Source organism: Musa acuminata, chromosome BXJ3-4 (assembly GCF_036884655.1).
Source record: "Musa acuminata AAA Group cultivar baxijiao chromosome BXJ3-4, Cavendish_Baxijiao_AAA, whole genome shotgun sequence".
Taxonomy (NCBI): domain Eukaryota; kingdom Viridiplantae; phylum Streptophyta; class Magnoliopsida; order Zingiberales; family Musaceae; genus Musa; species Musa acuminata.
This window is the reverse complement of record NC_088352.1, coordinates 9,664,327-9,687,220: the sequence shown is the minus strand read 5'-3', so window position 1 is coordinate 9,687,220 and position 22,894 is coordinate 9,664,327. Positions and strand designations below refer to the sequence as shown.

General features: G+C 36.9%; 2 protein-coding genes and 1 long non-coding RNA gene across 3 annotated transcripts; all 3 read left to right on the top strand.

Annotated features, from left to right (window-relative positions):
* The first annotated feature begins 1,876 nt into the window (after positions 1–1,876).
* On the top strand, positions 1,877–5,348 carry LOC103981296 (uncharacterized). The gene is made up of 2 exons (XR_671404.2): positions 1,877–2,260; positions 4,735–5,348. It is a non-coding gene; the product is annotated as an uncharacterized LOC103981296 (long non-coding RNA).
* Positions 5,349–6,993: 1,645 nt separating this feature from the next.
* LOC135635502 (eukaryotic translation initiation factor-like) lies at positions 6,994–14,097 on the top strand. The gene is made up of 9 exons (XM_065146607.1): positions 6,994–7,322; positions 8,146–8,217; positions 9,073–9,168; positions 9,822–10,037; positions 11,366–11,463; positions 11,739–11,826; positions 11,923–12,273; positions 12,424–12,666; positions 12,820–14,097. The coding sequence occupies exons 1-9, from the start codon at positions 7,176–7,178 to the stop codon at positions 13,840–13,842; spliced, it is 2,334 nt and encodes a 777-aa protein (XP_065002679.1). The 5' UTR covers positions 6,994–7,175; the 3' UTR covers positions 13,843–14,097.
* A 435-nt stretch (positions 14,098–14,532) lies between these two features.
* LOC103981294 (protein MULTIPOLAR SPINDLE 1) lies at positions 14,533–21,929 on the top strand. Its single transcript, XM_018825012.2, has 15 exons — positions 14,533–14,816; positions 14,911–14,968; positions 15,058–15,207; positions 15,325–15,384; positions 15,702–15,784; positions 15,880–15,937; positions 16,941–17,054; positions 17,988–18,186; positions 18,575–18,645; positions 19,356–19,980; positions 20,418–20,530; positions 20,651–20,835; positions 20,930–21,216; positions 21,341–21,425; positions 21,493–21,929. The coding sequence occupies exons 1-10, from the start codon at positions 14,682–14,684 to the stop codon at positions 19,538–19,540; spliced, it is 1,113 nt and encodes a 370-aa protein (XP_018680557.2). The 5' UTR covers positions 14,533–14,681; the 3' UTR covers positions 19,541–19,980; positions 20,418–20,530; positions 20,651–20,835; positions 20,930–21,216; positions 21,341–21,425; positions 21,493–21,929.
* The last annotated feature ends 965 nt before the right edge of the window (positions 21,930–22,894 follow it).

The window sequence follows — 22,894 nt, the reverse complement described above, 5'->3', positions numbered from 1 at the left end:
GGATACTATAGAAGTTGAGGGGTTTTTAAATATTACTCCTCCAACTCATTGTATTTGTTTTATGTATAATTAAACTAAATACATTAAAAAAAAGCAAAAATCCAAAGATTGCTTATTAAATGTGTGTGTGAGAGAGACAATTTGAGTAATTCCTTTAACATTATTGTTGCTTTGTTACTATTTTGAACTATTTATAAAAGTGAAAAAAAGATTGGATATGGATTTAATATTTGAAAATTATATCTACTCGCATTTTTTTCCATTATTTAATTAAATCAAATATCTTTCAGATATTTTTTATTATTTATATTTTATATACATATATAGAACTCTTCTTAATAATAATAATAATAATAATCTATTATTTGAAATATTAAAACATATTAAATAACTGATTTTTAAAAAAATAATTTACAATATCACTTTTTATTTTATTTTTTTTACTTCATTCAATACTTATATATTTTTTTAAATGTTTTCAATGCATGACACATGTTTTCTTTAACTCATATGCAACTTAAAACTTGTCTACAATAATTACAAATGGGCAATAAATCCTTTTTCTAGCCTCACCTTTTGGTTTGTCTTTATTTGTTTGTAATAGTACTTCTTTTATCTCTTCCTTCTTGATTGTTGTGGATCCCCATCAAATTGTCTGCTTTGGAGTGGGACATGCCATGGAGTAATCAAAAGCTATGTTGAAATCACCAATGCTTGGTGGTGGATGCACAACTTAGCCAAAGGATGGCCATTCTTAGTCAAAGAATAAATATATTATTTATTTGTTAGGGTCTTCACATGTCTATCCTTTTCACAGTTTAAAAATTGATGTATTTATCCCCATGAAATTTAATATTAACATCTATCCAATATTAGTCACCATTATATAACTTATACATAATTATATATATGATATATACAGACATCATTTTGCCTTCATTATATCCCAATTCTTTCTTATTCATAGCAATTCAAACTTTCCATGTGAGGAGATTAAAGTATGGGAAATAACAATGCCCCTTAATCTATGTGACATTGGTTGAATGATCAAAAGAATATTTAAAGGACAAACTTGGCACCACTCACATGTGTGACACTTGGGATTAGTTTAATTACCATAGAATAGTTGGCTTAATCAAATCATTGATGGATTTATTTATTTATTATTATTATTTTATCATTTCAGAGGATCAACCCAACACAACTGAGTCATTCTTCTTTGGTGCCTTCCAAATCTATCCTGATTGACCTGAAAAATCTAAAAACTTAATTAACCGTTAGGTTAAGTCATGTCTAACCACATAAAATAAATTAATCTATTAAGAGTTTATAATCTCAATATTAATTTATGTTCTTTTGTTTCGACATGATTATATTTTACAACATGTTAATTTTTTTATAATATAAATTTATTAAAATATATTTGAGTTATCGAAGACTCACACAGTCTTGCAAAAGGAGCATATTTATACAATCGAATGTCATATGTGTCTGTCAATTAATATAAAAAAATATTTCAATTGAAAAAAAGTGTGATTAGTTCAGATATTCACATTATTATTATTATTATACCTCTTTATCACAGCTGTGTATAAATTATTATTTGGGGCCCACCAGTGACAACCTATGAAGATACTCCTTTCTCTGCTTCGTGTCTTTACCGACACACGATCCGGATCTAGTGCACGCTATCGCTATTTTTAGCTGAGCAATATTTTACCTACTTGCCTACCGCGATTTCTATTGGTGTAATTGGTGGGACTGAGCTAAAACCAGACAGGCAGGTTGTTCGGGTGAGGGTCGGGTACCAACGTCATGCATGTTTCCGCCGCGTTCTTGATTGCCAGATAAGAAGAGAGAGAGAGCGGGAGGGAGGGGGAGGAAGGGAAGCAAAGCGGAGAATTGAGAGAGGGAGGAATGGCGTTGGATCGGTGCTGCTTGTTCCTCGAGATCCTCGTCTCGATCGCGCTGCCTCCCGTGGGCGTCTTCCTCCACAACGGCTGCTGCAGCGTACAAATTCCGATCACAATCTCTCGGGTTTGTTCCCTGTTTACCCTTCTTATTGTTCAGCTGATGTCGATGCTCTGTCTGTTTCTTTGATCCGAAGCTGGAATTCTGCATCTGTTTGCTGCTGACGGTTTTGGGGTACGTCCCGGGGATCATCTACGCCATCTACGTGCTCGTGGCCGTCGATCCCGAGCCCTACCGTCGGGGCTACTACCAGCCCCTTGCTTAGTATGGCTCCAACGCGCATCCCGGGGTTTGTCTCTCGACTTCTGTATTTCTTCGATTATGTGAGAATAATCCTTCCATTTATCCATCTATGTATTTGTGTTAGTTATTATGTGATTTCGCTCAAATAATGGGCGCGTATCATTTGACATTATAGTTTGATAGCCGCATTCTGCAAATTGTTGATTCCCATTATAGTTTGATTCTATTTCCCTTTCGAAGATCATTTTTTGTTGCCGCATTCTGTAACTTGTTGATTCCCATAGTTTGCTGAAAATATCGAGCACCGTTAACCCCTATTCCTTTAAATCTAATGGACACTAAAAAAGCTGCTATCTTATACTTTCACCGATATATGTGGGTAATATCAAACCTTGATGCAACATGAAATTGGATATTGCTGCTAAACTTGATAACACACCTGGATTAAGTAATTGATAACAAGAAGTACCTGCAAGCAACTTTATAGTCCCAACCACTCCATAAATTGTTGAGACTTTCAAGTGTCAAATGTCTAGAACGAACGTTCTGCATTGACAAAGAGGCATCAGCACTAATCGAATAATTTTGTAATAGACTTCAGGTCTACAACACACACATTTTTCATTAAATTAAACAAAGTAATCAACACAGTGTCAAAGTTGCAACAATAAGAACAGTCTAGCATACATAAAGAAAGAGCATATTAACTTATTTATATGTATAGAAAAAAGCCAAAAAATAATTGTCCGAAGGTTCTGGATGTTGAAATCTTTGGACAACTTTCCAAACTTAATTAAGATCACAAGATACATCCTACAATCACGAATGAAAGTTTCATTGCGTGGAGCCAGGCACGGATGAAACTTATCACTCTAACAAGAAAATGGACATGACCTCATATGATCAATACACCGATGACTTTCTCTTATTTGTATCAGCATCCAGTTCAGTGTCTTCAATGTACTGGCGATTGCAAATAGCCAGTTGTATTTCAAGAAATAACTGACATTATTCTTTAGAATCTTTTTGTTTTAAACTACATGACCAGGAGCTGTATCGAACCCGTTCCACCTTTTCTTTTAACACACTGGGAGGTAGGAGCGTATAATGGTTTTCTATCGGCTCTCTCATTGATGTTACGGAAAACAAATGCTGATCTTCGTTCTTGGAATGCTTGGTTTAATTTTCTTTTAATGATAGTTGCATATTTTCAATTCATTTTGTTGATCTGTTCCTCTCATGTTTTAAAACCCATTCCAAATATAGACCTTTTCAAGGTCAAGCAAGGATTAGCACCTATGATATAAATAATTCTAAGTAGCAAATCTGGCAAATGGAGAATTTCAGAAAGAGTTAAAAGCAATAACATTTTAGCATAATATCATTGGTTTTTATGTTTTTACTAGTGTTTTATTAATTCTATATGACTTTTGTATTTTTATTATTAGATTAATTTCTCGACCAAGTTTGAACCCATCAATCTTCAACCAGTCCTTATCAATTCCAACCATACTTGGCCGATATTGATTCTGATATGAAATCTGTTGATCATTCTTGGAGTGCGCATCATGATTTAAATGCCTAATGATAGGGGTTTTGCAATATAGCTTTCTAGAAGTGATGCACCTTAATCACAGTTAATAAAGTAAAATAGTGTAAAACTGGATTGATATAGTACTAACAATTTAGTGTTTGGCATTTTGGGCTGCATTAATATGGCTACATATGAATGATCTGTCTCTGCTAACACATTTTGGTCATATTTGTGTCAAAGATGTGGTTACCCTCAGTCCATCAAGAGATGACCACTACTATTATGCCTTCTAGTAACATGGTTGGGGACCATTTAGGTTTTGCAGAAGGAATATGGAGATGGATTTCTATTTTAAAAATTTTATGATTTTAGGCCCACACTTTCAAATGTGTGGAATAGTTGCAACATGACAACAAATTAACAATAGGTAATCATCTAAATGATGAACTCAGTACTTATGTCAACAAGATCTCACGAAAAACAGTGTGCACATAATGAACTCTAGGTTATCATTATAGTGCAAAAGGTAATATAATATCAAAGATGCTCATCCAGATGGTGGTTAAATCAAATCAGTGATGCTTGAGGATCCATTAACCTCCAACACTGACCATTGAGACTTGGAAGCTAATAGACGCCAAGGTACACTATATATATATGAGGACGACTCCTCCAGACACTCCATTCCATATCTTAGGTACACAATTTGTAATAGGGATATTCCAATGTATATATACATGTGTCCATATGAATGGTCTCCGACAAGAAGGAAGAGAGATGTAATATATGGGTTTTGACTTCACATGTGTAGGTACAAATTTTTGCACTATCTGTGGTTTATCTTTTTCTGCAGCATATCATATTTCACATGGTAAATGCAAAATAGTATACTAAATGCCATTTACTTAGCATTGCTATGAAAGAAATGTATCTCTTGATGTTGTTTTAGATTTTTATTCTGCCTTACTGATCATGTGTTTCAACAGTCTGTCCAAGATAATGGTAACAAGCAAAAAATCAAATCAGATGCTGGTGATCCTTGTGACCTCACCGACAACATTGAGAATCACATAGTTGACGCAGGTGCTACGGATGATGGTGAAGGGCATGGAGCATTTGAAGATAAAATTTTGCGTAAGTCAACTATGATGATTACAGTGGGAATGGAAACGAAGACTACTGGATCATAAATAGCAGGTTTGAACTTGTCAGAAGGAAATAAAAAAGGAGATATGTTATTCTAGTACCGAAAGAAGCCTGAAGAGAGATGGTGTAAGCTAGAACAGTAAAAAAAAGGTGATGGTTTTATCATCAGAACAAGCAATGTTGATGATGACTGCATGTTACCAGGGAGGGTCTTGAAGCTGTTTGGATGGAAGACATTTGAAGGATTATTGTTGAATCTGATGTTAGAAATCTCGAACAAAGAGAGACAGAAAAAACCCTCCTTTATAACTCTTATCTGCTTGGTCTCAAATATTAATATATATATTTTTTCTGAAATCAAAAGTATATCATGTCTTTAAAGAATGCAATAGAAGTCTCCGTTGGTTGGTTGTGTATTCCATTTTGTTTTGAAGGAGCATAATGTATTCCATTTTGTTTTGGAGATGTATAGTGTGTCTTCATTTGAAGTGTGTTTTTAGCTTGGTGAAGTCATACTTTGTCATCTTCATGCTTAGTCATAGGCACATTAACCAAAAAAACAATTATATCTTGTATATAATATATTGGGACATAGACATCATTATTGAATAATAAAATATTAAAGGACAAAATATTAAAAAAAGGAAGAAATTGATTATAAATAAATTAGCTTTCTTCCACTAGATATTTGGTGGTGGGTGACACATTCACTATAAAAGTCCCTACATATTAAAATGATTAAATCATATAAACTTTGTTCAAGTAGAATCAACAAGAGAGAGGTTCAAAAAAAAGCAGACAAAAAAAACTGATAGATCACTTAGAAAAGGACTCTAATTGATGATTTGGCTTAAACTTTGTGACGAAAAAGACTGCCATGATGAATCATCCTACACTTATGTGTTTTAGAACCTTAGCAAATGAAAACCAATGAAGATTTTGATGTCATAATCAACTTGTACTTTTCTATGTTCTTAGCTTATTAATATAATGCAGCTGACCATGACAAAACTTTTATTCATGGGTGTAAAGTTATGAGGGAGAATAATGATTTATTTGGACTGAGAAGCTTAAAACTACCAATAAGACTAAAATGAAAGATTACATGTACACATATGAACATTTGGGGTTAACATTTGACTTTGATTGAATACATTACAATATAGATTGTTGCATATGCAAAACAAAAATTTTCAATCAAAAGTACTTCTACCTGTCAAAGATTTTTAATGACTCAATATAAAAGTCAAAATAAAATTATAAAAATAAGAAAAAAAAACTATGACTATTAAAACTGAACTTGGTTGCAATTATTGAATCCTATATTATAAATCTATGATTTTCCTACAATGGATAATGGTGTTAATTTTGACACGAGATTAATGGGTTTGGATTAGAGTTATGTTTGAGTTTAGGAGTTTAATCGAGTCGATCCGAGTCAACCCAAATCAATAAATAATTACATTAAACATATTGAAGTTTTTTTTTTATTGTATTGCGTTCAAATCTTATAAACAATATATGCATATATATGTGTCAAATTGGAATCAAATATTAGGTTAAAACTATATTGAAATCGAATTTAACTTGATCTATTTATTAGACTCGACTCGACTCGGCTCGGCTCATACGGTCATTAGAATTAATTGAATTGGATTAGAATTTGAACTCTATGATTATGAAACGAGTCACGAGCGCAGCACGTGACAATGGCACCCATCCGACATTCTGCGAAACCACGAGGTTAATTTGGTCTATTTTGGACACAAACCATCTCCTAAAAGGATTACAACAATGTTTAAACTACAGTTTTACTTGTAAGCCAATCAGTTCGCACTCAAGCTTTTACCTCTCTTGTGTGGGCGACGAAAATTACTTGATCCCACTCGTTTCCCCAATAGCATAGCTGGTAGAGATTCAGAGTTACGACTGGTGGGTAGAGAAAAGATATTGTAATATGGGAAACCTAATATACGACTACGACAACGTTACGAACCTTTACGATCCGAAACTTCACCCTTGGGGAGAGTCTTTAATTACGAAATTACCAGGGCATAGCTTTATAGCTTCGGACATTATAAGGGCTTCCGCCACCACGTCTCGCCTCCTTTTCTGTCGCCCTTCTCTTCGCTACCCCAAGAGCGAAGAGGGCTTCGCCAAGGGCTCTTCTATCGCCTCCTCCCTCCTCCTCCTTTTCCTGCCGCGCTGCCGATCGCGTATCCGGCGTCGTCGCACCACCGACCAGAGAGAGCTTGAGAAAGTGAGGGGGATCCATCGAGTTATGCAGTCAGATCGGACGGAAATCAGTTTGAGGCCTGGTGGCGGAAACCGAGGCGGCAGAATCCTTGCCCCCCGGTTCGACTCCGCAGCTTCTGATCTCCCCGCCCTTCGTCCCCATGGCGGCGCTGGCACCGCCCTCCCTTTCAAGGTCGGTGCAAACGCTTTGAATCGATCTATTGCTTTCTTTGTTTGATCAAAGTTTGTGTCTTTAAACGGTCCGATCTGATGTTCAAGATGGATTTTTTTTGATTTTTTGGTCGATTGATTGGTTGTTTTTTGAGATCCGCTTATGTTTGATCTGCTCTCCTTTTCCTAAAGCATAGGGAGCTTGATGGAAGAGTCGTGGTCTTGGTGGAATCTAATATTGCCTAGTCCTGGAATCGTGTTTTCTTATTAATTTTATGCTGGAAATTAGCTTTAGATTTCTGACAGATTTTCAAATTGCTTGTTCTAAAATGTGGTCCTGATATTGTCGTTGTTTCATTGCTGATGGTGGTCATAATTAGATTGAATCTCGATTGTTTCTGATTATAACTTGTCTTCTAAGTTCATAATTTGTAGTTGAAAGCAAGAAAAATTGGTCTTCAGATTTGTTTTCTTCACGACATTTTTTGATTGATGCTGTCTTAATGCTGGTATTTATTGGTCGATCTCCTTGTCCAAATTTCCTTGATATGGCTAATATCTTGTACACTCTATTTTCCTGGTAACAAACTTTTAACATGCTTATGGACAGATGAAATCACCAGTTTCTTGAGTTCCCGAGACTGACCATATACCAACCAACATCTGTGTTTATTTTAATTCCCAATGTCATATACACTTTGGCACATGTTTTCATTGTGCCATTTGTTCAAGTCTTTGTAAATGTTAATTTTTGAATATGCATATTTACTTTATGTATTTCCTTTCAAATACCTGTGAGATTAGCAATTTGAGTATTGAAAGGCATTGTATGAATATTTTGTCAGATTGGAGACTCAAGGTTTGAGAGTCGTGAACATATCCGTTACACAAGGGACCAACTTCTTCAAGTTCGTGAGGTATGTTATAATTTTCATTTGCTGAAAAAATTCATTTTATCATCACATTATGATTCTTATTGTTGCTGTTAAATATGGTGGGATTGATTATTATTTTGATGTCTTATCAGTGTCTTACATGGTTTAGTTAAATCTTGATTTGATTTTATTAGATTTTAGCTTTGTTAAGAGAAGTGTGTTTTTGTTAAACATGTCCAAATCTAGTTGATTAATACACTAAAGTTTGTCGATCTTCGATGAGAGTTGATTGAAGTCATTGTTTTTATGAGTAATACACTATAGTTTATCACTCTGATGATGATGTTAACACATCTAATTGTTTCAGTGGGTGTTCTGCACTAGTTTATCATTCTTTGATGAGAATTGATCCAACTTATTGTTTTGTGGAATTCTTCTTTTAAGTATTCTTTATTTGTAGTTTTTCCTATTCTTTTTCATACCAAGCCTTGGTACAATGGTAAGGTTGCTCTTTACAATGTAAGTGACCAAGGTTCAAGTCACAAAAATTGTCCGGTGCTTAAATTTGACTTTACCTCGACCTCCATTGGTGGGAGTCTTGTATGGGTTCATCATTTTTTTATGAATTTGTTACATTGTAAGTAAATGTTCCCCTATCTGACATATTTTGTATTCTCAAGATATTAGTAAATGCTATTTTATTCTGGTAAAGAGGCGCTAGGTGACCCCTTTTATTTCTTTTGCTTGTGGAAATTGAAGTGATATATTTATCATCACTACAGATTCTTAAAAACTATATCAGTGATCGGTAATTCGGTAGATATACTTGTTTAATCTATTAAACTTTGTAATCAGATCCTCCATAACTGTTGATCTACTTTTTTTTTTTCTTGGCAGGCTGTTCAGACACCAGAAGACATTGTGAAAATTAAACAGGAGATTGAGGCCGAATTATTTCCTGAAGATCAAACTTGGGGTCGTAGTGACTCTAATGTATGTTCTCCTGCTTCTACATGTGAAAGAGGTTACTAAGTGTTGGTGCCTTGAACTATTTTCTAAATCATGTGGGTCTTCCCCCACTTACCAAACCACAAATTCCAGTTTATAATGTGGAAGTATGCAGTGGTGGAACCAAGGGGAACTGCCTGGGGGCCCACAATCCCCAACCTTTCCAAATTACCTGAATTCTCCAATATGTGGGGCTTCCCCAAATTTGCTATCCCAATATATGGTATACTTTCCTCCATTTGTGTCATGAACATAAGATCCCATATAAAGAATACCAAGAAAATTTTGTCGTTCTTGTTGGTAATTGAGAGAGAACGTCTCCTCTTCCTCTGTTGTTTATTTTCTCATTGTGTGTCTTATATAAACAGTATACAGGGAGACCAGTTAAGATCTACATCAAAGAGTTAGAGGGGAAGAAGTGAAATTAAATTTCCATGCAAAGTTCTTGTTCCACCACTGGGATTATGGGCTAAGTCTGGTCTTAATTTATTGCTAAGTGTCACAAGCTTAAATTGCATAGTAGTTTGGTCAGGCTTCTTTTTTTCTTGTTACTCTTTTTTCATGGTTCAGTTGTCTATATGCGTTAATTGATTCAAGTTTTCTGGAATTACCATCTGATGTTTGTGTGTGTTTTTCAGTTGGCAAGTCAGTCACAGAGTCGTTATTTTGAACCAGACGGCCGTGATTGGCGTGGCCGGTCAGGACAACCTACCTCATTTGGAAATGAGAGGTCTTGGGATTCAATCCATGATAATAAAGAATCAAATATCTCGATCTCAGGTTATCAAGAAATAAAGCAGTCAAATAAGCAGGGGTCCCAGTTTCCTTCAAGTACTCAAGTTTCTTCAACCCAGGTGGTCACTTATTAGATGAACTAAGGAGTGTTATTTTTCAGTTTCTTTGTGTATTTCAAGCCATTTGTTCACCTGCTTCTTTTCTTGTTAACTTAAGTTTGGTAAGTCTTGTCACTATCTTGGTGATTATACTCTTTCTTTTTGTTGTATATGAGACTTTATCATTCAACTTAGCATCTAAAGCCATGGTCTTTTTGGTGTTCCTTCACAAATGTCCTGTATACAGATTTTATGCCATCTTCTTGACTTTTAAAAGTTTATTGAATTCCATTTTATTGCGTTGCAGTATCTGCAGCTTTATCAATGTAAATATATCATTGCAAATGCTGTTATGACTATGCGTTTGGTCCAATTCCTAATTGAAAGTTGAAACTTATGTTTTCCTTGGTAGTAGATTGGTCCAATTCCAAATTGTATGCCAGTGTCAGTTTTCTCATCTTAGGAATGTGTTGCTCCGGTAGCAAAAATATAGTTCAGATCCTCCTAAGAGCAACAAGTATTCATTATTGAGTGAATAAGTTTGGTTCCTTTGCGACTGGTCTTATAGACTGTTTTTTATTTTTGCCTATTGCTTCTTTCCATCCTATTGGGTTTCTCTTAGGTTTGGAGGCTTTATTCCCTCAAATTGATCAACACCCTTTTCTAGTATGTTAGAATCATATTACTTCTGTTTACATCTTTTACAGTTGCCAATATTTTCACCTATATTTCTATGTGCTCACACTTCCAGATTGTTCAGTAATTAATATGCTTATTACATTTATACATATCATAAATTTGCTTCTTGTCGAGGTGCTATTTTCTGCACCACACATTCCCCACATACAGATTATGAAATACATAGTCTTATATATGTGTATGCAGTTAAGTTGATCCCGCTCATTTTTGCCCTAATCTTATATTTTATGTACCCTTCATCTTACTTTTAATGTACATCACTTACAGTCTTCTTATCTGCTGACCTCTACTAACATTGATAAAATGATTACCCCAAGAGTCCTCTACTAACATTAACTTGCTCCAAACGTGTTGTTCTTGAGCTGTATTCTGGAAATAGGTTTAGAGTTGTATTAGTGATGGGAGGAGAGATAAAGAATCTTTCTAGGTATTCTTTGATTTGCTAAGGGATCTTTCTTTCATTATTACCTGACATACTTAAAATTGATGTCCATCTTTGTCACCTTCTAGTTATTCTTTGATTGGTTCTATGTGGAACATTTATCCCTGTTGTTCTTTTGACGTTTAGATATTCTTCCTTTTTCTTTGCATTTAGATATCATTTCTTGGCTGTGTTTTGACATTAATTAACTTTGACTGCAATATATTAGGTAGGACCTACTCCTGCTCTAATCAAGGCTGAAGTGCCATGGTCTGCTCGAAGAGGCAATCTCACTGAAAAGGATAGAGTTCTGAAAACAGTAAAAGGGTAATTAACTGACTCTTGATAGTCTAGCAGAAAAAAAGTTAACAATTTGCATAGCCACTGTTGTTCTAGCTGTTAAGTGAGCCTGCATGCATGTTATGGTAGTTACACACCACTTACTGGTTAGTCTGGTTTGGGATTTCTGGTTCTAGTTTTACACTACATGTTCTCATCCTGATCCTTGGAATCAATCCATTCTCCTTGAAAAAGACATAAGGTGTATCAGTTGGGATTCTCTGGAAAATGTTCTCAGTTTTTGGTGATGTTTTTCATTGCAGTATATTGAACAAGTTGACGCCAGAAAAATTTGATATTCTCAAAGGCCAACTAATCGATGCTGGGATCACAACGCCTGATATTCTAAAGGTTTTAATATTTTCATGGATTTATACTATATTGTTTTTTGAGATGTTAACCTCTAATTTATAAAAAAATAATTTGGAAAATACACCAATGCTGCAGGATGTCATTACTCTCATATTCGACAAAGCTGTCTTTGAGCCAACATTCTGTCCCATGTATGCTCAACTGTGTTCTGATCTCAATGAAAAACTTCCTGTATTTCCCCCTGAACAAGAAGGCGAGAAGGAGATTACTTTCAAGCGTGTGCTCTTGAATAATTGCCAGGAGGCATTTGAAGGTGCTGACAACCTGGAGGCTGAAGTGCAAAAGCTGACTGCTCCAGACCAAGAAATGGAACGTAGGGATAAAGAGAGAATGGTGAAACTCCGTACCCTTGGCAACATTCGCCTCATAGGTGAGCTTTTGAAGCAGAAAATGGTGCCAGAGAAAATAGTTCATCATATCGCTCAGGTAACCATTGTTTATGCTAATCGTAGTCCTTCTATCTTTTATGAGATGTTCTCTTTTAAGGGACTTTCTGATATAGTAGCTGTTAACAGAGGTTTCTTCGATACGTTTATTTTCTTTTAAGAATCTTACTGAAATAATTGCTCTGAGCAGAAGTTGTTGGGGCATGATGGCAAAACTTGTCCTGCCGAGGAAAATGTTGAGGCCATCTGCCAATTATTCAACACCATAGGAAAGCAGTTGGATGAGAGCCCCAAGTCTCGTCGTTTTAATGATGTCTATTTTAGCCGGCTGAAGGAACTAACTGCCAATCCTCAACTTGCACCACGTCTAAGATTTATGGTTCGTAATGTGCTTGACCTGCGTTCAAACAACTGGGTCCCTCGTCGTGAAGAAGTAAGCTGTAACCTGGTTCCCATCATGGATTTCAGACTTTATTCTTTTGAAATTTAAATTAAGTTGATAGATTAACTAGACTGAGTTCTGCTAAAGAAACTGAGAAAACTTGATATAATTTTCTCAAGAATTGATGGTTTTCTTCTTTGGCAGGTAAAAGCCAAAACCATTAGTGAAATCCATAGCGAGGCAGAAAAGAATCTTGGGCTGCGCCCTGGTGCAACTGCAAGCATGAGAAATAGCCGTGATGGTGGTTCTTTAGGGGGACTTAGCCCTACTGGATTTCCTAACAACAGGCCTGGAACTGGTGGTATGATGCCTGGAATGCCCGGGGCAAGGAAAATGCCTGGAATGTCGGGATTAGATGGAGACTTCTGGGAAGTTCCACGGAGCAAATCTATGCCCAGGGGTGAAGCTAATCGTGCTCATAGTTCTTTGGTTGCCAAGTCACCAGCCATTAATCCAAAGCTTTTACCTCAAGGTAGTGGTAGCCTTATTGCTGGCAGAACTAGTGCATTGCTGCAAGGCAGTGGTCCGCCATCTCGTTCAACTCTTGCTACAGGCATGGGAGACTCCCCATCTCAAAACCTCGTGCCCCTGAGGCCTGCTGCTCAAATGCCACCACCAGCAATTCCAGAGAAGTTAGTGGCAAAACCCAAATTTAATCCTAATGAGCTACACAAGAAGACTGTCGCTCTTCTGGAGGAGTATTTTCACATCCGCATTCTAGATGAAGCACTTCAATGTGTAGAAGAACTGAAGAGCCCCGAGTATCATCCTGAGGTGGTCAAGGAAGCCATCAATATAGCTCTCGACAAGGGTGTCTCATGCCTGGAACCTCTAGTGAATCTTTTGGAGTATTTGCTGGTCAAGAAGGTTTTCACTCCAAGGGATTTGGGGACAGGTTGTTTGCTTTATGGGGCCATGCTGGATGACATCGGCATCGATTTGCCGAAAGCACCGACTTACTTCGGTGAAGTGGTTGGCAAACTGGTTCTCATCGGCGGTGTTGATTTCAAGGTGGTGGAGGAAATCCTCAAGAAGGTAGAGGAAGCCAGTTTCCAGTCAGCAGTATTTGATGCTGTGATGAGAGTTATCAAATCAGGTCCAAATGGTGAGGCAGTGTTGGGAACACAAGCAGCAGAAATCAAGGCCTGTGAGAAGCTGGTAAATTGAGGATGTCATAATGGCTTCTGCTAAGGTTATTTTCTTTCACATTCTGTACCTCTAATAGAATAAGTTGTTTGGTACCTTTCTTTTCCCTTTCCCACTTTTAATTCTGTTCCATGTTCTTTTGTATGAGATGAGGAACATATAATACAATTGTTCTAAGGGGATTTGTGAGCAGCAAAATTAAGCCTGACTTGTGCATTGTTGCTGGATTATGTTAAATCTTTAGTAAAGGACAAATGATGTGTAATTTTGTTTTAAGTTGTGAGAGTATCACTTGTAATAGCACTTCCGACTGTTGGGCTAACTATTTGACAGTCGGGAGATCAATGATGAGCATATTGAGATGAAAAACTTGTATTGTCGTGGTATTTTTAAGAAAGATAATAAAAATATATTTTTTTTCATGAATAAAGAAAAAAAGGAAATAGTACAAAAAACAAAAAGAGAAGATATCTTAATATAAAATTGTAAATAAAAATTTAAATATTTGGAATGTAATTAAATATATATTATAAATTTTAATAACGGTAAAAGATTCATATAATTGATCTTAGATAATTGAAATTTAAGATTTTATTATTGATGACACTTACTCGTTTACAGTATGTTTTCATTTGGTTTCGTGTCACAAGTCGCGACCTTTGGCTTATGAGAGGATGAACGTCATCCATCGATGCGCAGGTCTTGCACTATGGACCGTTGGATCAGGAGCGGATCCCCATTAGAAGGCTTCCTGACCCTTCGATTGCCATATAAAAGGAAGCGGGCGCCTTCCCCGCGTTCCTCTTCTTGATAGTTCTCGCACTCTGTTCTACCGTCACTACCTCCGCCTTCTTCTCGCCATGGCTCCGACTCCGAGCGTTCGCTGCGACTCCCCTTCCTTTAAGATTGCCCTTGCCCTCTCTCTCATCCGCTTCAACAAGATTCACCGTCCTTCTCCCTCCTTCTCCTCCGACGCCCAGCGCTGGAAGCGGAAGGTATGAATCCGCTCTCCCACCCTCCTTCTCTTAAAGAGAGGCGATCTGGAACCCTAAACTAATCTTCGGCTATACCACCCCACGATTGCTTCAGGCCAAGGACCGGAAGCTCGAGATCCTTAGGCTCCGGGAAGAGCTCAAGCAACTTGAGGGTATCCTCACTTTACCGCTTCCCTCTGATGATCTCTTTGTTTCTGGTTTCTTGGATGAGTTGTCTGTAAAAGAAGTCTGGATGTGTAAGATGGGAGAACGTGTGAAGCCGATCTACCAATTGCATCATGCCGGTGCCATTTCTTTGATGGGATCGGTGAGTTGGGAGGAGATGGTTCGGGACGCGGTGATGGAGGACATTGGATCGATGAGGTCCTGAGGAGGAGATTCCTGAGGCTGGGTAAACGATGCTTTCCTGTGAAATTTTAATGGAGTTGATTGATTCTGCTTTCAGTTTCTTTCTGGTCCGTGAGTGGAAATGGAAATGTTTGAGGCTGAAATCTTGCCCATGTGACAGTTCGCTGGAAGGAAAGGAGGAAGAAAGTGGACCGACCTCTGAATCAAAAGCATTTCCTATGTAGGTGGTATTTGGTGGCTCATTTGAATGTTAGTGGTGTAAGAACACAATGTAGCTTCAATGGAACCTCCAAATATCTACCTGACTGTAGTAGACATTTTCTTCATTATGACCAGTTTGGTAGTTTGCAAGATAAGCAGTTGTTTATTTCTGTAAAATCTACATATTATCTGTACTTCCATTTTTGCTCTGAATTTGTGTAGGATGAAAGTTCAAGGATATGAACAGTACCAAATCGCAAGGATTTGTTTACTAATAGCACTTTATTTTCCTCAAGAGTTACCCTCATAATTCTATGTTGCTCTTTCTAAATGCAGCATTTGGCAGTGAAAATGAGATAGAGCAGCTGGGTACATCAGTAGATTTCTTGGTGGAGTTTACAGATAATATCCTAGTGAAAGCAAGATGATTCTACTTGGATATACTTATTTAGTTACATTATTATTCCTTGCCTTTTGTATTTCAGTTGTTTTAAGTTCCTCATCGTCTGTGTAGGGGGAAATTGGCCCTTCTTTTGCTACTTTTTCTCATCAAGCTATAGATTTCATTTTAGGTGAGAACTACTACTAAACCTCTTTTGTTTTGTATTTTGACACCCGTTCTTTTGCTGTTTATAACTCATCTCTGCAATCACAACCCTATGATAGATGACATTTGGGTACAAATCGTTTCAAGTATTATTCTTATTTTTTATGCATGTAATGTCATGCTCACCTTCTAGGAATGACTTTCGTTTCCACCAATACTCGGATACTACTGTCTAGCCACTGATGGCACTAAACTTCTGATGCTGTCATACAACCTCTGGTGCATGTGTATTATGCATTCCATTTCAGATATTGTACCTGTGTCAATCTGTTACATTTATATGCTGTGACAATGAAAAGGATGCATGCACAAATATAAATCTGTAGTGTCCACCATTAGGTCCTGTTCCCAGTCAAAAATATAGTGAAATCACCTTTCCGTTCTCTCCCTATAAGCATACATGAACTAGGAATATTCTAAATAAAATGGAGGTTTAAGAAATTTTGCACAAGGAACATGTACTTGTTGTTTATTAATTTTGTGTTGTTATAAATACAACATTACAAAGAAAAGAAAACTAGAAAAAGACGTTTCATAATGATACTGTTGATCTACTTGTCATCAGGCAAGAAATTAAGAATGAATTAAATAATATTATTAAATCTTCTATTACTTTTTAAAACCAAAGTGAGATAAGGAAAACTATAATTTTTTATGTCATGTAAGTCGCAAGATTATCTAAACAATGCTCAGGGAACTTGATTGTCCATAACTATTTTATTTTTATGAGATTGATTTTGATTATGTAACTATCTAACCTACTGAAATTAGGGTTCTCTTTCTTTTTCTCCGCTCTCTGTTTATAAATATGAAGGTGACCATTGATTGCATGTGCTAGCTTGTACAGGCAGACACTTATCCTGCCAATACTTGTAATCCTTTGCATGACATTGTTTTTTTGTCTCTATTAATTGTTTGCAAGAAGTGTTTAATGGTGTTGGCAATTGCTCAATGATCTTTCTTTGAAGCCTCATTAAAGAATTTACTATCATCACAAAAGGATATCGAGCTCATTGAAGATATTGTCAATGGGTTGATTATGCGTCTAATCAGAAGAATGTGTGCCATCCCTGAAAATGATGGTATTTTTTCTTTCTTTGTAGCATCTGCTTATGATATTTGTCCTTTTCGGTTTTGGTCTTTTGTAAATGAAACATTAATGTCTATAATGTCACATTATTTTATATTTTTTCCTTGATATTCTCACAGCTCAAGTTTAACTCCTATAACTTGGAAATCCTAGCCACCTTTTGCTTATTTTTTCACAGAGTTCTGATGAATGCTTAGTAGTGATTACATTAGTTTTTAGAATAATATCATCTTTACTCATGCTATTCATATTAAAAATTTAACATAAGAATATGATATTTAAGTAAAGATTACATTATAAATTTAAAACTTCAAACCTTTCTTCCTCTTCCTGCACTACCTAACAATTTGTGTCCTTTGCCTCCACTTTGGGGAGTTTAGGAGTTGGAGGCTGACTAGGAGGAGGAAGAGGAATAGGAAGAGGAAGAGGTGTTGGGGATTGGGGAGTTGATAGGAGGCTGAATATTTTAGATGATGATTGACATGGCAAATACGGCATTTCCTCATTGTTGTTAAGGCAAAAGCAAAGTGATAATGATTTTTTAGTGCCACAAACTGAATTGTTAGCCACATCAACAACCCTAATAGGAGAGGGACTAATGGTGGCACAAAACATAATGTTCAGGTTTATCAAAAATTTTACAGAGGACCATTTTGACCATATGGTTATGCTGGAGGGATCATTTGTGGCATTACTTCTACATTTTGGGATGAGTTAATCTCATGTATGCTAAAGTACTTCTATATTTTTCCTTGTTTATCTCTTGATTAGAAATATGTAGATAATCTCAGCATATATCAACTCATTTGGACCTCAAGATTGTCTGGCCTTTTGCCTTAAATATGTAACCATTTACATTGCCTTTGGCTTTGTTAGTTTTTCCTTGTTCTTGGTTAATTTCATAATTTCCTTTTCTTTTCTGCAGTATCAGGCTCAGTGAATTCTGATTCAGATCCTCAATTTTGTGTTCAACACCTAATTCGCAAGCTAGGAAATGAGCCATTTGTTGGTCAAAGAATTCTCCTTTCAGTCTCCCAGAAGACTTCAGTAGTGATTGATAGCTTACTTCTCATGGATCCGTTTGATGATTCATTTCCTTGCCTTCATGGAAACATGTTTATGATGTATGTTTTAACCTAGTGATTCTCTATGCAACTTTACAAGATATTAGATGAAAGACGGCACTTACAATAGCTTTTCATCTTCCATCGAGTATAATGTCCTCTTTCTTTTACCATTTATGATCATTCAGTTATGGTGAAATCATACTTGTTTCACTTTTGGGTGCGCATTTTTGAAAGTATTACAGGTCACAAACAATTGAATGTTCTTGTATGCTACACTGGCTTCGCCTGTTTTCTATTTTTTTTGAGATATGTATCATTTCTGTTTGAAAATCTTGAGGTTTCAAATGACTGGAATACATATGTGCATCTCTCCTACGTATCTCTCCATTGTGCTTTGAGATTTGGGCGATAATATTTCTAACATGTTTTTTTCTCACAACATCAGGATTGAACTTATGGAGTTTCTGATATCAGATTATGTCAGAAGCTGGATAAGCATTGAAGATTTTGACGCAAGTAGGTGATTTCGATAAAATATTGGCTGATTAGACACATGACATCATTTTTCTAGTATAATTTTTTTAGATCAATTACTTTGTCTAAATATTTTGGTACTACATGTGGAATATCGAATAAGACATTCAGTAAGCTTGTAATTTTCTTTTCCAGCAGAAATTGCTTATGCAAATTTTTGTTGAGGACCTCATGCACTGGGTTTGTCTCTCTCTTTCATACGATTGCTTATGCAAATTCTTATCTCATATTGTGCTTGGTTCATATTACGCTAATTCTAAATCTTTATTGTATCTTGCACCATTTTGGTCACAATCTTTATACAATTAATTGCGCCCACTAGTCCCATTCGATATGCATTCATTTTTCTGTCCTTTTTAAATATTTGATATTCAAAATTGGTCAAGAAGATGATACATGTTTTGCTTGGGAAGAAGGCCACTCTATTCTCTAAGTGTGAGTATTGCTTAGTAGTTTAGTTGCCAGGTGGATCAGAATCTAGGATGCACTAGAATGCACACCTTATATGTTGAGCAAGACCAGTATAATAATTGTTCCACTCATTCTGTCATGTTTTATGACTATCATGAGAACATCCTTAGTTGTTAAGTGCCTTTAATTGTGGTTGGTTAATAATATCCTTTTTTGAGCTAAAAATGGTCCGTGTAGTTTGTACTTCATATTTTAAAAGTCATGATGATTATGTTATGCAGGGCTTCTCGAAGAGTGGGTGAGATCGGTTATACAAGCGCGCAAGGTTTCAGAACTCTTGGAGTCTAGGAATGGGTTATACACGCTTTATATGGAACGTGTTGTTGGGGAACTGGCAAAGATACTCTCTCCACTTGCCAGCCAAGGGAAGCTGGATGTGGACATCCTATCTTACATGTGCTGCTGACAAATTGGTTGTACTGTTGATTCCAAATTTAGTTACTAAAGATCTTTGCATTTGACAGCAGAATGGTGATCACAACTTTTTAAAGCATGGATAAGGTGCATTAGTTCTTTTTGGCATTGGTGCTTTTCCTACAAGTCTGCAGTATTAATTTCAGAGAAACTACCAGAAGGAAATTTGCCTGTGATTTCTTTGCTCATCATCAGTCCTGATTTCTTGTTTGTTCTATATAACCTGCATTGCGATCAGATAAACATTTGTTGTTCTGTCAATTATCTTTTATCTGTCACCTTGTGGAGGATTTAATTTGTGCTATGGCATCTCGAGATCAAGGATAACTGTATACTGGTTGCTTGGGAGATAATTGAGAATAACTGGTACATAGCAGTCAGATGCAGCATGGTCCTCGCTCCGACCGGTACAAGCCAGACAATGATGACTTGGTGAGGAAATCTATGCTTGACATAACTTCCTTTCTAATATCCACAATTAGTCATTGCTTCTTTAGTGTTTTCTTAGTAGTTGTAATCAAATGCCTGATTCTTTGAGGAGCTTATGTTTTAGATGGTACCAAGAGCCTTTAATCATCAACCTTAGCATTAAAGTACTATTATTAGCTTACTTACCCTGACCTGGATTTTGATAACTCTTACCTGATAACTAGTCATTAGTTTGGACAGATCATACAATCTTACTGAATTGTTCCTGTTATCATCATTTTCTAATAGCTGGATCTGTTCTCAAAAGATCATTTTTTCTAATGTGATGATAAATTTATGCTTAATACGTAGCTCTTCCTTATAGTAATGAAATTTCTTTCCATCTTACTTGTTTTATCCTGTAGTCATCCATCACATGGTGGAACCTACTTTTCATGCAGCGTGTGGCTATGAACCAGTACCTACGATTGCAGCTAAGATGTAAGAGCAATGCCATTCCTTTCGGTGTGAACGAACAATTCCAAGGAACCTTTAGGCAAATTTCGGCAGTAAGGTTTGTTGGTTTAGACTCAGTCACAAGGACCACTATGATGATGAATATTTTGCATTATGTTGATTGTAAGGGGTTATATTAAACAGAGAATAAAAAGGATACTTTGATGCATGTGTCCAGATAAGTATCGATCCGAGGAAGTCGAGACATACAAATCAAGTCTAGTGTTATGTGATTGCACCAACCGCTCGAATCAACACAAATCAAGTCTACAACGTGGCACCCATGTGAAGAATTCTAACCATGATGGCCGATTGACTGTCCACCGACATGCAGAAGGACCAGCGACAGGCTTTCATTTTCCGGTGTTCTTTCCTTTCTGTTGACGCAATTGAGCTGCCGACCAACTTATTTCTGTTTCAGAGTTCATGCTTCACCGACTCTTTTTTTGACTCCCAGGGAAAGAGATCAATTCTGACGCTGTTGCTTGTGAACGAGTTTTAGAATATCCATTACAAGATTGGTACGTTCTTTCTTACTATGAATGAAGCAGGCATAAATCAAAATGTTTAGCTTGTGCATTGTTTGCCCCCCACTTTATACCGAGCCCTTTTTTTGACGCCATGAGGGCCATGCCATCTACATGCTTGGTCTGACGCAATGAACCCAATTCCCTTCTTTTGCGAGTGCTGGTCCTCGGATTGGGTTGGCAAGCAGCCTGCGAGCACCAAACTTGGTTCTCAGAGGTTAGTCCTTAAATTCCCCTCAGCTTACCCTTTATCTTCCCACATGATCGTTTCCGTCCGATCAACTACCGCGATGAAGCCTAATCTCTTATATTTTCTCCTCCTTTGTTTCCTCCGAGCCAAGTGGAGCTTCGCCACCAGTGCCAGCCATGCTGCAGTGGACCGAGTTCAGTAGCCGCCACAACTCCTCCGACACCAACCAGTTCAAGGTAAGCATGTGTTAGAACCCCTCTTACCCTCGCAACCTGGGTTCTTCATACCGTGACTTATTTGCAGGCCTGAATGCGACTGTGAGGCTGTCTGGTGATGGTGATTCCGGAAGGGAAAACATGCAGTTCGATACTGTGAAATCGAGTAGGTACTCGAAGAAAGGCGGCTTTGGAGGCAGAGGGAGGATTATTGGCGCGGGCTCGCAGTCGCTCCGTCAACCTCATCATCGTCGGAGCAGCTCGCCATCGACGCTACAGCCGCGCTCTTCTCTATCGCCCCTTCCCCTCCTCCTTTTTGCCTTGCTTTAACTGCGGCGACTTCTCTATCGTTAGCGATGAAATAATTGCCGTCGACCTTCAAACATTGTACTACGTAAGCATTGTATGAACTCATCTAATCTATAACTATGACACCAGTCATGATGCTTCATGCTACCATTAGAATAAGATAGATAGCCTTCCTTCTTTGATTTACTTTTTATAAGACATCCTCTTGTTTGATGATTTTAACTGAACAAATTCACAAAGTTCCTCCTCCAGTATACCTATCCTGCACATCAAACATATCCAATAGATCTCCTTTCTCTAAACTAGTGAACAAAAGACCTAGCTTCCTCGCACCAGTTTATCTGGCACTGCAACTCAAACAAATACAGCTCACTTTTGCTAAAACTTATAATTCAGATCTTTGTTCTCACGGAAAGGAATGTTTGCTAAAACATATAATTCAGAACTTCTAGGACAGGATGTCCACAGAATGTTTCTATTCTCAAACTTACATTAAAATTTTTGCCATTGTTATATACAATGACAAGGAAAATTACTAGGTGACCCACATTAATCACAGTCGCTGAGGTTTTCTTTTCTTGGATCAGTCAACCAAATGATTGAAACAAGTAGTTGTATACAAGACCTTCTATTACCTACCAATCATCTCCTAAATCAGTCAGCAATCAAAGATACACCTCTGTGATGATGTGGAAGTTGTGGTTCTGTCACCAATCCTTTGGTCCCAAGATCTTGTACAGATATACCAAACTTTTTACAGCTAAAGCTAGCATCTTAATATGATGCACAAATTGACTGCCAGAAACTGAGACTGAACCTTCCTAGTGGGAGCAACCTAATAATGGATTGACATAGTTCAGTTATTGCTGTTCATCATTGCATAAGCTTACCTGGACTTGCCTTTGGGAGTTGCTAAGCTTCTCATTTTGCTATTCTATATTGATCCTAATCATGCAAGTAATTGGCACAGGAAGACATGCACTCATTATCACCCTTTTCTTCTTTTCTTTGACTCCTTTTCTGTTTGCAGCAGCTGAGTAGTGCTTCATCACTTGTTATTGATTACAAAGAAGAATGTAGGTCAATGAGCAATCTTTTCTTTGTCTCATTGTGTGTTCCTAAGGAGAATAGAGAAAGACAAAATAGTTTGTGATCCAATGAATGTTCTTCATACATTATAA

Excerpts from the sequence above, each read along its gene's own strand:
- LOC135635502 (XM_065146607.1), top strand. The coding sequence starts at position 7,176 with ATGCAGTCAGATCGGACGGAAATCAGTTTGAGGCCTGGTGGCGGAAAC. Across the intron at positions 10,038-11,365 it reads CTCAAGTTTCTTCAACCCAG|GTAGGACCTACTCCTGCTCT; the intron begins GTGGTCACTTAT and ends GCAATATATTAG. Across the intron at positions 12,667-12,819 it reads GGGTCCCTCGTCGTGAAGAA|GTAAAAGCCAAAACCATTAG; the intron begins GTAAGCTGTAAC and ends CTTCTTTGGCAG.
- LOC103981294 (XM_018825012.2), top strand. The coding sequence starts at position 14,682 with ATGGCTCCGACTCCGAGCGTTCGCTGCGACTCCCCTTCCTTTAAGATT. Across the intron at positions 14,817-14,910 it reads CCCAGCGCTGGAAGCGGAAG|GCCAAGGACCGGAAGCTCGA; the intron begins GTATGAATCCGC and ends CGATTGCTTCAG. Across the intron at positions 18,646-19,355 it reads CATTGAAGATTTTGACGCAA|GGCTTCTCGAAGAGTGGGTG; the intron begins GTAGGTGATTTC and ends TATGTTATGCAG.